Source organism: Schistocerca nitens, unplaced genomic scaffold (assembly GCF_023898315.1).
Source record: "Schistocerca nitens isolate TAMUIC-IGC-003100 unplaced genomic scaffold, iqSchNite1.1 HiC_scaffold_466, whole genome shotgun sequence".
Lineage (NCBI taxonomy): Eukaryota > Metazoa > Arthropoda > Insecta > Orthoptera > Acrididae > Schistocerca > Schistocerca nitens.
Window position 1 is genome coordinate 4,620,376 of NW_026045999.1, and position 15,979 is coordinate 4,636,354.

A 15,979-nucleotide genomic window follows, 5' to 3' on the forward strand; every position below is an offset into this window, starting at 1 on the left:
TTTATATCTGATGGTGAAAGCACGTCCGGTTTGTCCTATATAACACGAGGAGCAGGTATCGCAGATGAACTTAAAAAACGCCAGAACCTTCTGTAGGGGAGCGAATGGATTTGAAATTATGAATGAAATTTCTCTTTAGATTATTATTAGTAGAGAAGGCAACATTGCAGTTGTATTTGTTGCGAAGCACGCGCTAAATCTGATAGGAAATGGGTCCTATGAAAAGAATAGAACAACGTTTTGTTTGGTTTAATTTCAGTGCATGAGGTGTGGAGCGTGGTAGTTGTTGCAGTTTTCTTTTTTAGGATATCGTCCACTATGTTAGGCGTACATTCATTATTGACTGCTATGGTTTTAAGTAAATTATTCTCCTCGTTAAACTTTTCTGTTGAAAGTGGTATGGAGGTGGCTCGGTGGACGGCAGAGTGAAAAAAGGTCATTTTTTGAGACTGCTATCTTACGTCGCGTGAAAAGTGTTCATATGTAGTAAAAACCTAAGAAATCCTCCCGTTACCGTCATTTGCTTACGAATCGACGTAATGCCAGATCGTCACATTGGACGCTTTTCTCTCCCAAACGTGTACATTTATCGTCTGCTAACATATGTCGCTTGCTGCGGAATGCGGAAACACTACAAGCAACACAGTAGAAGCTTGTAAGTTGATGCAATCGGCCAGTAGTATATTGCACAATTCAAGTTTTAGTTATTGATTATTGAATAATTGGCCGATTTGTAGCCTTGGACATGACCAAGGTCCTTAATATTTTGAATGAACCGAGGTCTGGCAGCCACGTTGCACGAGAAAATGTTAAATGTTTGTGTGCTAATATGTAGTAAATCCACTCCATGTATATTACCATACCCGGTTATTTTTACTCATAAAAATTTGTCTGTAGTCTTGTACGAAATGTTTTCACAATTTTGGTTTGTTTTCTAGATGTATAGCAATTCGTTGCGAAAGATGGAAGAGTTTGATTTTTACTTAGAGCATTAATGTTCGATTTGCACTTACAGTACTGCCCTGGCTGCACACTTTTCTGGGTTCGGAACTGATGCCCTTAACGTGAATTTACTTTGTCTTCACCACAGCATATTTACTTGACGTAAAATACGACGAAATACTCCGCCAATACAGTTCGATTACCATCTCGTAACTGTTGGACCTAGTGGTCTACCGGCACAGTGCGTGGTTGCAAATCGAGAACCGCGCGATCGAATCCCAGTTGAACCAATAAATTTTTCACTCTGCGTTTAATCCAGCCTTCACCTCTCAATGATATGAGGAGTCGGTAGAAACAACATGTGGTGCGGATTCCACGTTAAACTGCCGATTCCCTTCCCCGGTTGGACAACTGGTATACGTTTATGATAAGCAAGTCACCAAAGTGCCGTCCGATTGAAAGACTTAAACGAGGGCACTGAAATACGCGAAATTTGTTAGTATTATTACACTGTCGAAACGCAGTAATGTGACCACGTGTTAAAATCCCGAATAAACGCCTTTTGCAGCATGAGATGTACAGGAATAGAGTCAATGAGGTAATTACAGTGATAAGAAGCCATTCCGACTGCAGTACTTGTCCAGCTGCGATAGAATTTTATCGATTGAGGATCCGTGGCACAAACTACTGGATCGAGATGGCCCCTCAGATTCTCGATTGGGTTTAAAGCCGGGAAATTTGGCGGTCAGGGCAGTACGGTAAATTCATCCTAGAGCTTTCAGAACCACGCACATACACTGCGAGCTATGTTACACGTGCATCTAAGGGTGGATATGGTCCCCAAGGATAGGTGCGTACTAGGGTTGATCCATTGTGCCTTTCAGAATTACGAGATCACCCACGGAATGCCGCGAAAACATTCCCCACACCATTACGCTCCCTCAGGGTTGCAGGGCGTTTGCTTTCAGACGTTACACGCCAATGAAAATCTGTCCGATGGGACATAAAATGTGATTAATATGGAGAGGCCACCTGTAGCACTCAGTGGACTTTCAGTTGTGGTACCGGCGTGCAAATGCAAGCTTTCAACGCCAATGAACAGCAGTCAGCATGGATGCAGGGACCAGGTGGCTACTGCGGAAGCCCATGCATTGTTGAGGAAACATTCGTGGCAGCCCTTGGTTCGCCTGGGCAGTCAGCTGCACAAAAGTTGCACATCTATTCGCCAGCACACTTATCTGCAGCTATCTCTCACCTGTGTCGCCTACTGCCCGTAGTCCAACACACTTGCCTCGGAGCCGGATTAGAATACCGAGAATTTGCCACGCACTGTTTACTTTACATACAGTGGCATTTGAAAAGATTACAGATCTTGCCGTTTCGGAAATGCTTCAACCTTTGGGAAGAAAGCCAACGATTATGCCCTGTTGGACGGCACATAAATCGCCCCTTTTACGCATTATGACAACGACTTCACTGTTTACAGCCTCCCACCCTCCCGCCCCCCCTTTCATCACCTACTAATGCTATCACCTGGCGTCTATGAGTATTTACACGAAAACAGGAGTTGGTCACATTAATATGACTGGACCTAGTATTATTATTATTATTATTGAAACTCCCTGGCAGATTAAAACTAGGTGCCGGACCGAGACGCGCACTCGGGACCTTTCCCTTTCGCGGGCAAGTGCTCTACCGTCTGAGCTACCGAAGCACGACTCACGCCCCGTCCTCACAGCTTTGCCAGTACCTTGTCTCCTACCTTCCAAACTTTACAGAAGCTCTCCTGTGAACTTATTAATATTTCATAGTTGTTCAGTTGTCTTTTGTGTGTGTAGCGTTGCCAGGTTACTTGCTACAGTAAAATTTTCTTTGCCGTTGCTAGAGTCGTCTTTCAAGTTTGCAGGGGCCACCGCTAGTTGGCGCTATTGGACTGCGACATTACTGTTCTTTCAAAATGTGCCGTTTGTTACTCTTAAAACTAACAAGGAGAGCTCCCCAGCGGCGGGATAGACTTTTTGAAACCAAATAAGCGGTAGTGTAACTTAAGATCCCCCGTATCAGACCCTGCATCCAGGTGGGCCTCCGTTTGCAAGTAACTGACGGAAAAGATTTCGGAATTTTGCGTGATGCTACATAGCGTTAAGGAAGTCGTATTCCATAGTCTGGTTACGTGTCATAATGGTTAGGATAGAAGCTTAACCATGCCTCGTCAGGTGCAATAATTTCTTTTATTGTTAAATCTTTATCGAAATGACTTCGATACCTATTTTTACTCAATTTATTGGTTTAAATGAAATTTCTTTCGTTCTATTCCTTTGTCACATCGTTTTAAGCACCGTATGAACTTTTCCATTTGTTCAATTTTTCTTTGCATCATTCTTCTTCCAATCGGAATTTTTGTGAATGTGTATTTTATTATACCTATCTGTTTGACTATTCAATTATTTCAAAACTCCGATAAATTAATTAGAAAACAAAAGACGAAATAATCTATTTATATTGACTGTGCATTAGTGTGTTAAAAATGTATTTGTCATTACATGACGTGCCTTTTTTTGCATGGTAATCGACATATAAATATTTAAAACAGAACCTAAATTATTTCTGCACTATGGAAATAGTAGTGTAGATGAAGATTTAAATGAGAGAAGGTTTTATAAGTAAAATAAAATTCAAGCAAAGTGAGAAATCGATATAATGAACACAATAACGTAGACGAAAATACAGGGTCATAAAAACAGGAGAAATATCGATATATCGCAAAGTATCGACATATAGATAAGTATCGATATATCGATAAGTATCGATATATCGATAAGTACCGAAAAGATATCGAAAAGTACCGAAAAGATATCGAAAAGTACCGGAAAGATATCGAAAAGTACCGAAAAGATATCGAAAAGTACCGAAAAGATTTCGAAAAGTACCGAAAAGATTTCGAAAAGTACCGAAAAGATATCGAAAAGTACCGAAAAGATATCGAAAAGTATCAAAAAGATATCGAAAAGTATCGATATATCGATAAGTACCGATATATCGATAAGTATCGATATATCGATAAGTATCGATATATCGAAAAGTATCGATGTATCGATAAGTATCGATATATCGATAAGTATCGATCTATCGATAAGTATCGATATATCGAAAAGTATCGATATATCGAAAAGTATCGATATATCGATAAGTATCGATATATCGATAAGTATCGATATATCGATAAGTATCGATATATCGATAAGTATCGATATATCGCAAAGTATCGATATATCGATAAGTACCGAAAAGATATCGAAAAGTACCGAAAAGATATCGAAAAGTACCGAAAAGATATCGAAAAGTACCGAAAAGATTTCGAAAAGTACCGAAAAGATATCGAAAAGTACCGAAAAGATATCGAAAAGTACCGAAAAGATATCGAAAAGTACCGAAAAGATATCGACAAGTACCGAAAAGATATCGACAAGTACCGAAAAGATATCGACAAGTACCGAAAAGATATGTAAAAGTATCGAAAAGATATCGAAAAGTATCGAAAACATATCGAAAAGTATCGAAAAGATATCGAAAAGTATCGAAAAGATATCGAAAAGTATCGAAAAGATATCGAAAAGTATCGAAAAGATATCGAAAAGTATCTATATATATCGAAAAGTATCGATATATATCGAAAAGTATCGATATATATCGAAAAGTATCGATATATAATGAAAAGTATCGATATATAATGAAAAGTATCGATATATAATGAAAAGTATCGATATATAATGATAAGTATGGATATATAATGATAAGTATGGATATATAATGATAAGTATGGATATATAATGATAAGTATCGATATATAATGATCAGTATCGATATATAATGATAAGTATCGATATATAATGAAAAGTATCGAAAAGATATCGAAAAGTATCGAAAAGATATCGAAAAGTATCGAAAAGATATCGAAAAGTATCGATATATATCGAATAGTATCGATATATATCGAAAAGTATCAATATATATCGAAAAGTATCTATATATAAGGAAAAGTATCGATATATAAGGAAAAGTATCGATATATAATGAAAAGTATCGATATATAATGATAAGTATGGATATATAATGATAAGTATCGATATATAATGATAAGTATCGATATATAATGAAAAGTATCGATATATAATGAAAAGTATCGATATATAATGAAAAGTATCGAAAAGATATCGAAAAGTATCGAAAAGATATCGAAAAGTACCAAAAAGATATCGAAAAGTATCGATATATCGAAAAGTATCGATATATCGAAAAGTATCGATATATCGAAAAGTATCGATATATCGAAAAGTATCGATGTATCGAAAAGTATCGCTATATCGATAAGTATCGATACATCGAAAAGTATCGATATATCGATAAGTATCGATATATCGAAAAGTATCGATGTATCGAAAAGTATCGATATATCGATAAGTATCGATATATCGAAAAGTATCGATATATCGAAAAGTATCGATGTATCGAAAAGTATCGATATATCGATAAGTATCGATATATCGAAAAGTATCGATATATCTAAAAGTATCGATATATCAAGAAGTATCGATATATCGAAAAGTATCGATATATCGAAAAGTATCGATATATCGAAAAGTATCGATATATCGAAAAGAATCGATATATCGATAAATATCGATATATCGAAAAGTACCGAAAAGATATCGATAAGTACCGAAAAGATATCGATAAGTACCGAAAAGATATCGATAAGTACCGAAAAGATATCGAAAAGTACCGAAAAGATATCGAAAAGTACCGAGAAGATATCGAAAAGTACCGAAAAGATATCGAAAAGTATCGAAAAGATATCGAAAAGTATCGAAAAGATATCGAATAGTATCGATATATCGAAAGGTATCGATATATCGAAAAGTATCGATATATCGAAAAGTATCGATATATCGAAAAGTACCGATATATCGATAAGTACCGATATATCGAAAAGTACCAAAAAGATATCGAAAAGTACCGAAAAGATATCGAAAAGTATCGAAAAGATATCGAAAAGTAGCGAAAAGATATCGAAAAGTATCGAAAAGATATCGAAAAGTATCGAAAAGATATCGAAAAGTATCGAAAAGATATCGAAAAGTGTCTATATATAATGAAAAGTATCTATATATAATAAAAAGTATCTATATATAATAAAAAGTATCGATATATAATGAAAAGTATCGATATATAATGAAAAGTATCGAAAAGATATCGATAAGTATCGAAAAGATATCGATAAGTATCGAAAAGATCTCGAAAAGTATCGAAAAGATCGAAAAGTATCAAAAAGATATCGCAAAGTATCGATATATCGATAAGTATCGATATATCGAAAAGTATCGATATATCGATAAGTATCGATATATCCGATATATCGATAAGTATCGGTAAATCGATAAGTATCGATAAATCGATAAGTATCGATATATCGAAAAGTATCGATATATCGAAAAGTATCGATATATCGAAAAGTATCGATTTATCGAAAAGTATCGACTGATCGAAAAGTATCGATATATCGAAAAGTATCGATATATCGAAAAGTATCGATATATCGATAAGTATCGATAAGATATCGAAAAGTACCGAAAAGATATCGAAAGGTACCGAAAAGATATCGAAACGTATCGAAAAGATATCGAAAAGTATCGATATATATCGAATAGTATCGATATATATCGAAAAGTATCGATATATATCGAAAAGTATCTATATATAAGGAAAAGTATCGATATATAATGAAAAGTATCGATATATAATGAAAAGTATCGATATATAATGATAAGTATGGATGTTGTTGTTGTTGTGGTCTTCAGTCCTGAGACTGGTTTGATGCAGCTCTCCATGCTACTCTATCCTGTGCAAGCTTCTTCATCTCCCAGTACCTACTGCAACCTACATCCTTCTGAATCTGCTTAGTGTATTGATCTCTTGGTCTCCCTCTACGATTTTTACCCTCCACGCTGCCCTCCAATGCTAAATTTGTGATCCCTTGATGCCTCAAAACATGTCCTACCAACCGATCCCTTCTTCTAGTCAAGTTGTGCCACAAACTTCTCTTCTCCCCAATCCTATTCAATACCTCCTCATTAGTTACGTGATCTACCCACCATATCTTCAGCATTCTTCTGTAGCACCACATTTCGAAAGCTTCTATTCTCTTCTTGTCCAAACTGGTTATCGTCCATGTTTCACTTCCATACATGGCTACACTCCATACAAATACTTTCAGAAACGCCTTCCTGACACCTAAATCTATACTCGATGTTAACAAATTTCTCTTCTTGAGAAACGCTTTCCTTGCCATTGCCAGTCTACATTTTATATCCTCTCTACTTCGACCATCATCGGTTATTTTACTCCCTAAATAGCAAAACTCCTTTACTACTTTAAGTGTCTCATTTCCTAATCTAATTCCCTCAGCATCACCCGACTTAATTTGACTACATTCCATTATCCTCGTTTTGCTTTTGTTGATGAAGTATGGATATATAATGATAAGTATGGATATATAATGATAAGTATCGATATATAATGATAAGTATCGATATATAATGATAAGTATCGATATATAATGAAAGGTATCGATATATAATAAAAAGTATCGATATATAATGAAAGGTATCGATATATAATAAAAAGTATCGATATATAATGAAAAGTATCGAAAAGATATCGAAAAGTATCGAAAAGATATCGAAAAGTATCGAAAAGATATCGAAAAGTATTGAAAAGATCGAAGAAAAGATATCGAAAAGTATCGTTATATCGATAAGTATCGATATTTCGAAAAGTATGGATATATCGATAAGTATTGATATATCCGATATATCGATAAGTATCGATATATCGAAAAGTATCGATATATCGAAAAGTATCGATATATCGAAAAGTATCGATATATCTAAAAGTATCGATATATCGAAAAGTATCGATATATCGAAAAGTATCGATATATCGAAAAGTATCGATATATCGATAAGTATCGATAAGATATCGAAAAGTATCGATATATCGAAAAGTATCGACATTTCGAAAAGTATCGATATATCGATAAGTATCGATATATCGAAAAGTATCGAATAGATATCGATAAGTACCGAAAAGATATCGATAAGTACCGAAAAGATATCGAAAAGTATCGATAATTATCGAAAAGTATCTATATATAAGGAAAAGTATCGATATATAAGCAAAAGTATCGATATATAATGAAAAGTATCGATATATAATGAAAAGTATCGATATATAATGAAAAGTATCGATATATAATTAAAACTATCGATATATAATGAAAAGTATCGAAAAGATATCGAAAAGTATCGAAAAGATATCGAAAACTATCGAAAAGATATCAAAAAGTATCGAAAAGATATCGAAAAGTATCGAAAAGATATCGAAAAGTATCGGATAGATATCGAAAAGTATCGATATATCGAAAAGTATCGATATATCGATAAGTATCGATATATCGATAAGTATAGATATATCGAAAAGTATCGATATATCGAAAAGAATCGATATATCGGTAAGTATCGATATATCGATAAATATCGATAAGTATCGATATATCGATAAGTATCGATATATCGATAAGTATCGATATATCGATAAGTATCGATATATCGAAAAGTGTCGATATATCGAAAAGTATCGATATATCGAAAAGTGTCGATATATCGAAAAGTATCGATATATCGAAAAGTATCGATATATCGTAAAGTATCGATATATCGAAAAGTACCGATATATCGAAAAGTACCGCAAAGATATCGAAAAGTACCGAAAAGATATCGAAAAGTACCGAAAAGATATCGAAAAGTACCGAAAAGATACCGAAAAGTATCGAAAAGATATCGAAAAGTATCGAAAAGATATCGAAAAGTATCGAAAAGATATCGAAAAGTATCGAAAAGATATCGAAAAGTATCGAAAAGATATCGAAAAGTATCTATATATAATGAAAAGTATCTATATATAATAAAAAGTATCGATATATAATGAAAAGTATCGATATATAATGAAAAGTATCGAAAAGATATCGATAAGTATCGAAAAGATATCGATAAGTATCGAAAAGATATCGATAAGTATCGAAAAGATATCGATAAGTATCGAAAAGATATAGATAAGTATCGAAAAGGTATCGATAAGTATCGAAAAGATATCGAAAAGTTTCGAAAAGATATCGAAAAGTATCTATATATATCGAAAAGTATCTATATATATCGAAAAGTATCTATATATATCGAAAAGTATCTATATATAATGAAAAGTATCGATATATAATTCAAAGTATCGATATATAATGAAAAGTATCGATATATAAATATAAGTATCGATATATAATGATAAGTATCGATATATAAGTACCGAAAAGATATCGAAAAGTACCGAAAAGATATCGAAAAGTGTCGAAAAGATATCGAAAAGTATCGAAAAGATATCGAATAGTATCGATATGTCGATAAGTATCGAAAAGATATCGAAAAGTATCGATATATCGACAAGTATCGATATATCGAAATTTATCGATATATCGAAAAGTATCGATATAACGAAAAGTATCGATATATCGAAAAGTATAGATATTTCAAAAATATCGATGTATCGATAAGTATCGATGTATCGATAAGTATCGATATATCGATAAGTATCGATATATCGATAAGTATCGATATATCGATAAGTATCGAATTATCGATAAGTATCGATATATCGATACTTATCGATATATCGAAAAGTACCGAAAAGATATCGAAAAGTACCGAAAAGATATCGAAAAGTACCGAAAAGATATCGAAAAGTACCGAAAAGATATCGAAAAGTACCGAAAAGATATCGAAAAGTACCGAAAAGATATCGAAAAGTACCGAAAAGATATCGAAAAGTACCGAAAAGATATCGAAAAGTACCGAAAAGATATCGAAAAGTATCGAAAAGATATCGAAAAGTATCGTAAAGATATCGAAAAGTATCGTAAAGATATCGAAAAGTATCGAAAATATATCGAAAAGTATCGATGTATCGATAAGTATCGATATATCGAAAAGTATCGATGTATCGATAAGTATCGATATATCGATAAGTACCGATATATCGATAAGTATCGATATATCGAAAAGTATCGATATATCGAAAAGTATCGATATATCGAAAAGTATCGATATATCCGATATATCGATAAGTATCGATATATCGAAAGGTATCGATATATCGATAAGTATCGATATATCGAAAAGTATCGATATATCGAAAAGTATCGATATATCGAAAAGTATGGATATATCGATAGGTATCGATAAGATATCGAAAAGTACCGAAAAGATAACGAAAAGAATCGATATATATCGAATAGTATCGATATATATCGAAAAGTATCGATATATATCGAAAAGTATCTATATATAAGGAATAGTATCGATATATAATGATAAGTATGGATATATAATGATAAGTATGGATATATAATGATAAGTATCGATATATAATGATAAGTATCGATATATAAAGATAAGTATCGATATATAATGAAAGGTATCGATATATAATAAAAAGTATCGATATATAATGAAAAGAATCGAAAAGATATAGAAAAGTATCGAAAAGATATCGAAAAGTATCGAAAAGATATCGAAAAGTATCATAAAGATATCGAAAAGTATCGAAGAGATATCGAAAAGTATCGTAAAGATCGAAGAAAAGATATCGAAAAGTATCGATATATCGATAAGTATCGATATATCGAAAAGTATCGATATATCGATAAGTATCGATATATCGATAAGTATCGATATATCCGATATATCGATAAGTATCGATATATCGAAAAGTATCGATAAATCGATAAGTATCGATATATCGAAAAGTGTCGATATAACTAAAAAAATCGGTATATCGAAAAGTATCGATATATCGAAAAGTATCGATATATCGATAAGTATCGATAAGATATCGAAAAGTATCGATATATCGAAAAGTATCGATATATCGATAAGTATCGATATACGATAAGTATCGATAAGTATCGATATATCGATAAGTATCGATATATCGATAAGTATCGATATATCGATACGTATCGAAAAGATATCGATAAGTACCGAAAAGATATCGATAAGTACCGAAAAGATATCGAAAAGTACCGAAAAGATATCGAAAATTATCGAAAAGATATCAAAAAGTATCGAAAAGATATCGAAAAGTATCGAAAAGATATCGAAAAGTATCGAAAAGATATCGAAAAGTATCGATATATCGAAAAGTATCGATATATCGATAAGTATCGATATATCGAAAAGTACCGATATATCTAAAAGTACCGATATATCGATAAGTACCGATATATCGATAAGTATCGATAAGTATCGATATATCGATAAGTATCGACATATCGATAAGTATCGATAAATCGATAAGTATCGATATATCGATAAGTATCGATATATCGAAAAGTATCGATATATCGTAAAGTATCGATATATCGAAAAGTACCGATATATCGAAAAGTACCGAAAAGATATCGAAAAGTATCGAAAAGATATCGAAAAGTTCCGAAAAGATATCCAAAAGTACCGAAAAGATATCCAAAAGTACCGAAAAGATATCGAAAAGTACCGAAAAGATATCGAAAAGTACCGAAAAGATATCGAAAAGTACCGAAAAGATATCGAAAAGTATCGAAAAGATATCAAAAGTATCGAAAAGATATCGAAAAGTATCGAAAAGATATCGAAAAGTATCTATATATAATGAAAAGTATCTATATATAATAAAAAGTATCGATATATAATGAAAAGTATCGATATATAATGAAAAGTATCGAAAAGATATCGATAAGTATCGAAAAGACATCGATAAGTAACGAAAAGATATCGATAAGTATCGAAAAGACATAGATAAGTATCGAAAAGATATCGATAAGTATCGAAAAGATATCGAAAAGTATCGAAAAGACATCGAAAAGTATCGAAAAGATACCGAAAAGATATCGAAAAGTATCGAAAAGATATCGAAAAGTATCTATATATATCGAAAAGTATCTATATATATATCGAAAAGAATCTATATATATCGAAAAGTATCTATATATAATGAAAAGTGTCGATATATAATTAAAAGTATCGATATATAATGAAAAGTATCGATATATAATGATAAGTATCGATATATAATGATAAGTATCGATATATAAGTACCGAAAAGATATCGAAAAGTACCGAAAAGATATCGAAAAGTACCGAAAAGGTATCGAAAAGTATCGAAAAGATATCGAAAAGTATCGAAAAGATATCGAAAAGTATCGATATATCGATAAGTATCGAAAAGATATCGAAAAGTATCGATATATCGATAAGTATCGATATATCGAAAAGTATCGATATATCGAAAAGTATCGATGTAACGAAAAGTATCGATATATCGAAAAGTATCGATGTATCGATAAGTATCGATATATCGAAAAGTATCGATGTATCGATAAGTATCGATGTATCGATAAGTATCGATGTATCGATAAGTATCGATATATCGATAAGTATCGATATATCGATAAGTATCGATATATCGATAAGTATCGATCTTTCGAAAAGTATCGATATATCGAAAAGTATCGATAAATCATAAAGTATCGATATATCGAAAAGTATCGAAATATCGAAAAGTATCGATGTATCGAAAAGTATCGATGTATCGAAAAGTATCGATATATCGAAAAGTATCGATATATCGAAAAGTATCGATATATCGATAAGTATCGATATATCGATAAGTACCGAAAAGATATCGAAAAGTACCGAAAAGATATCGAAAAGTACCGAAAAGATATCGAAAAGTACCGAAAAGATATCGACAAGTACCGAAAAGATATCGACAAGTACCGAAAAGATATCGACAAGTACCGAAAAGATATCGACAAGTACCGAAAAGATATCGAAAAGTATCGAAAAGATATCGAAAAGTATCGAAAAGACATCGAAAAGTATCGTAAAGATATCGAAAAGTATCGAAAAGATATCGAAAAGTATCGATGTATCGATAAGTATCGATATATCGAAAAGTATCGATATATCGATAAGTATCCATATATCAATAAGTATCGATATATCGATATATCGATAAGTATCGATAAATCGATAAGTATCGATTTATCGAAAAGTATCGATATATCGATAAGTATCGATATATCGATAAGTATCGATATATCGATAAGTATCGATATATCGAGAAGTATCGATTTATCGAAAAGTATCGATATATCGAAAATTATCGATATATCGAGAAGTATCGGTTTATCGAAAAGTATCGATATATAGAAAAGTATCGATATATCGAAAAGTATCGATATATCGAAAACTATCGATATATCGAAAAGTATCGATATATCGAAAAGTATCGATATATCGAAAAGTATCGATATATGGAAAAGTATCGATATATCGATAAGTATCGATAAGATATCGAAAAGTACCGATAAGATATCGAAAAGTACCGGAAAGATATCGAAAAGTATCGATATATATCGAATAGTATCGATATATATCTATAAGTATTGATATATATCGAAAAGTATCTATATATAAGGAAAAGTATCGATATATAAGGAAAACTATCGATATATAATGAAAAGTATCGATATATAATGAAAAGTGTCGATATATAATGATAAGTATGGATATATAATGATAAGTATCGATATATAATGATAAGTATCGATATATAATGATAAGTATCGATATATAAAGATAAGTATCGATATATAATAAAATGTATCGATATATAATGAAAAGTATCGAAAAGATATCGAAAAGTATCGAAAAGATATCGAAAAGTATCGAAAAGATATCGAAAAGTATCGAAAAGATCGAAAAGTATCGAAAAGATATCGAAAAGTATCGATATATCGAAAAGTATCGATATATCGAAAAGTATCGTTATATCGATAAGTAACGATATATCCGATATATCGATAAGTATCGATATATCGAAAACTATCGATATATCGAAAAGTATTGATATATCGAAAAGTATCGATATATCGAAAAGTATCGATATATCGAAAAGTATCGATATATCGATAAGTATCGATATATCGATAAGTATCGATATATCAAAAAGAATCGATATATCGAAAAGTATCGATATATCGAAAAGTATCGATATATCGAAAAGTATCGATATATCGATAAGTATCGATATATCGCAAAGTATAGATATATCGATAAGTATCGATATATCGATAAGTATCGATATATCGATAAGTATCGATATATCGATAAGTACAGAAAAGGTATCGAAAAGTACCGAAAAGATATCGAAAAGTACCGGAAAGATATCGAAAAGTACCGAAAAGATATCGAAAAGTACCGAAAAGATATCGAAAAGTACCGAAAAGATATCGAAAAGTATCGAAAAGATATCGAAAAGTATCGAAAAGATATCGAAAAGTATCGAAATGATATCGAATAGTATCGAAAAGATATCGAAATGTATCGATATATCGAACAGTATCGATATATCGAATAGTATCATTATATCGATAAGTATCGATATATCGAAAAGTACCGATATATCGAAAAGTACCGATATATCGATAAGTATCGATATATCGATAAGTACCGATAAGTATCGATATATCGATAAGTATCGATATATCGATAAGTATCGATATATCGATAAGTATCGATATATCGATAAGTATCGATATGTCGATAAGTATCGATATATCGAAAAGTATCGATATATCGAAAGTATCGATATATCGTAAAGAATCGATATATCGTAAAGTATCGATATATCGAAAAGTACCGATATATCGAAAAGTACCGAAAGGATATCGAAAAGTATCGAAAAGATATCGAAAAGTACCGAAAAGATATCGAAAAGTACCGAAAAGATATCCAAAAGTACCGAAAAGATATCGAAAAGTACCGAAAAGATATCGAAAAGTACCGAAAAGATATCGAAAAGTACCGAAAAGTTTTCGAAAAGTATCGAAAAGATATCGATAAGTATCGAAAAGATGTCTATAAGTATTTATATATAATGAAAAGTATCTATATATAATAAAAAGTATCGATATATAATGAAAAGTATCGATATATAATGAAAAGTATCGAAAAAATATCGATAAGTATCGAAAAGATATCGATAAGTATCGAAAAGATATCGATAAGTATCGAAATTTTATAGATAAGTATCGAAAAGATATCGAAAAGTATCGAAAAGATATCGTAAAGTATCGAAAAGACATCGAAAAGTATCGAAAAGATATCGAAAGGTATCGAAAAGTATCGAAAAGATATCGAAAAGTATCGAAAAGATATCGAAAAGTACAGAAAAAATATCGAAAAGTATCGATATATCGAAAAGTATCGATACATCGAAAAGTATCGATATATCGATAAGTATCGATATATCGAAAAGTATTGATGTATCGAAAAGTATCGATATATCGATAAGTATCGATATATCGAAAAGTATCGATATATCGAAAAGTATCGATGTATCGGAAAAGTATCGATATATCGATAAGTATCGATATATCGAAAAGTATCGATATATCGAAAAGTATCTATATATCTAATAGTATCGATATATCAAGAAGTATCGATATATCGAAAAGTATCGATATATCGAAAAGTATCGATATATCGAAAAGAATCGATATATCGATAAATATCGATATATCGAAAAGTACCGAAAAGATATCGATAAGTACCGAAAAGAAATCGATAAGTACCGAAAAGATATCGATAAGTACCGAAAAGATATCTAAAAGTACCGAAAAGATATCGAAAAGTACCGAAAAGATATGGAAAAGTACCGAAAAGATATCGAAAAGTACCGAGAAGATATCGAAAAGTACCGAAAAGGTATCGAAAAGTATCGAAAAGATATCGAAAAGTATCGAAAAGATATCGAATAGTATCGATATATATCGAAAAGCATCGATATATATCGAAAAGTATCTATATATAAGGAAAAGTATCGATAT

The 15,979-nt window shown here is 31.7% G+C and overlaps 1 protein-coding gene across 1 annotated transcript; it reads left to right on the top strand.

Moving 5' to 3' along the window:
* The first annotated feature begins 603 nt into the window (after positions 1-603).
* Positions 604-15,910, top strand: LOC126232195 (repetitive organellar protein-like). The gene is made up of 24 exons (XM_049942492.1): positions 604-655; positions 738-815; positions 898-925; positions 1,016-1,064; positions 3,747-3,910; positions 4,255-4,679; positions 4,821-4,942; positions 5,603-5,805; positions 5,946-6,121; positions 6,163-6,284; positions 8,284-8,426; positions 8,500-8,512; positions 8,765-8,951; positions 8,993-9,219; positions 9,675-9,963; positions 10,543-10,699; positions 11,525-11,742; positions 11,856-12,022; positions 12,777-12,985; positions 13,773-13,928; positions 14,273-14,429; positions 14,770-15,034; positions 15,076-15,314; positions 15,764-15,910. Exons 1-24 carry the CDS (start codon positions 604-606, stop codon positions 15,908-15,910), a joined length of 3,993 nt encoding a protein of 1,330 aa, XP_049798449.1.
* The last annotated feature ends 69 nt before the right edge of the window (positions 15,911-15,979 follow it).

Coding starts and splice junctions, on each gene's coding strand:
- LOC126232195 (XM_049942492.1), top strand. CDS start 604: ATGTCGCTTGCTGCGGAATGCGGAAACACTACAAGCAACACAGTAGAA. Junction 4,680..4,820: donor GTATCGATATATAATGAAAA/GTATCGATATAT, acceptor TATAATGATAAG/TATCGATATATAATGAAAAG. Junction 6,122..6,162: donor GTATCTATATATAATAAAAA/GTATCTATATAT, acceptor TATAATGAAAAG/TATCGATATATAATGAAAAG.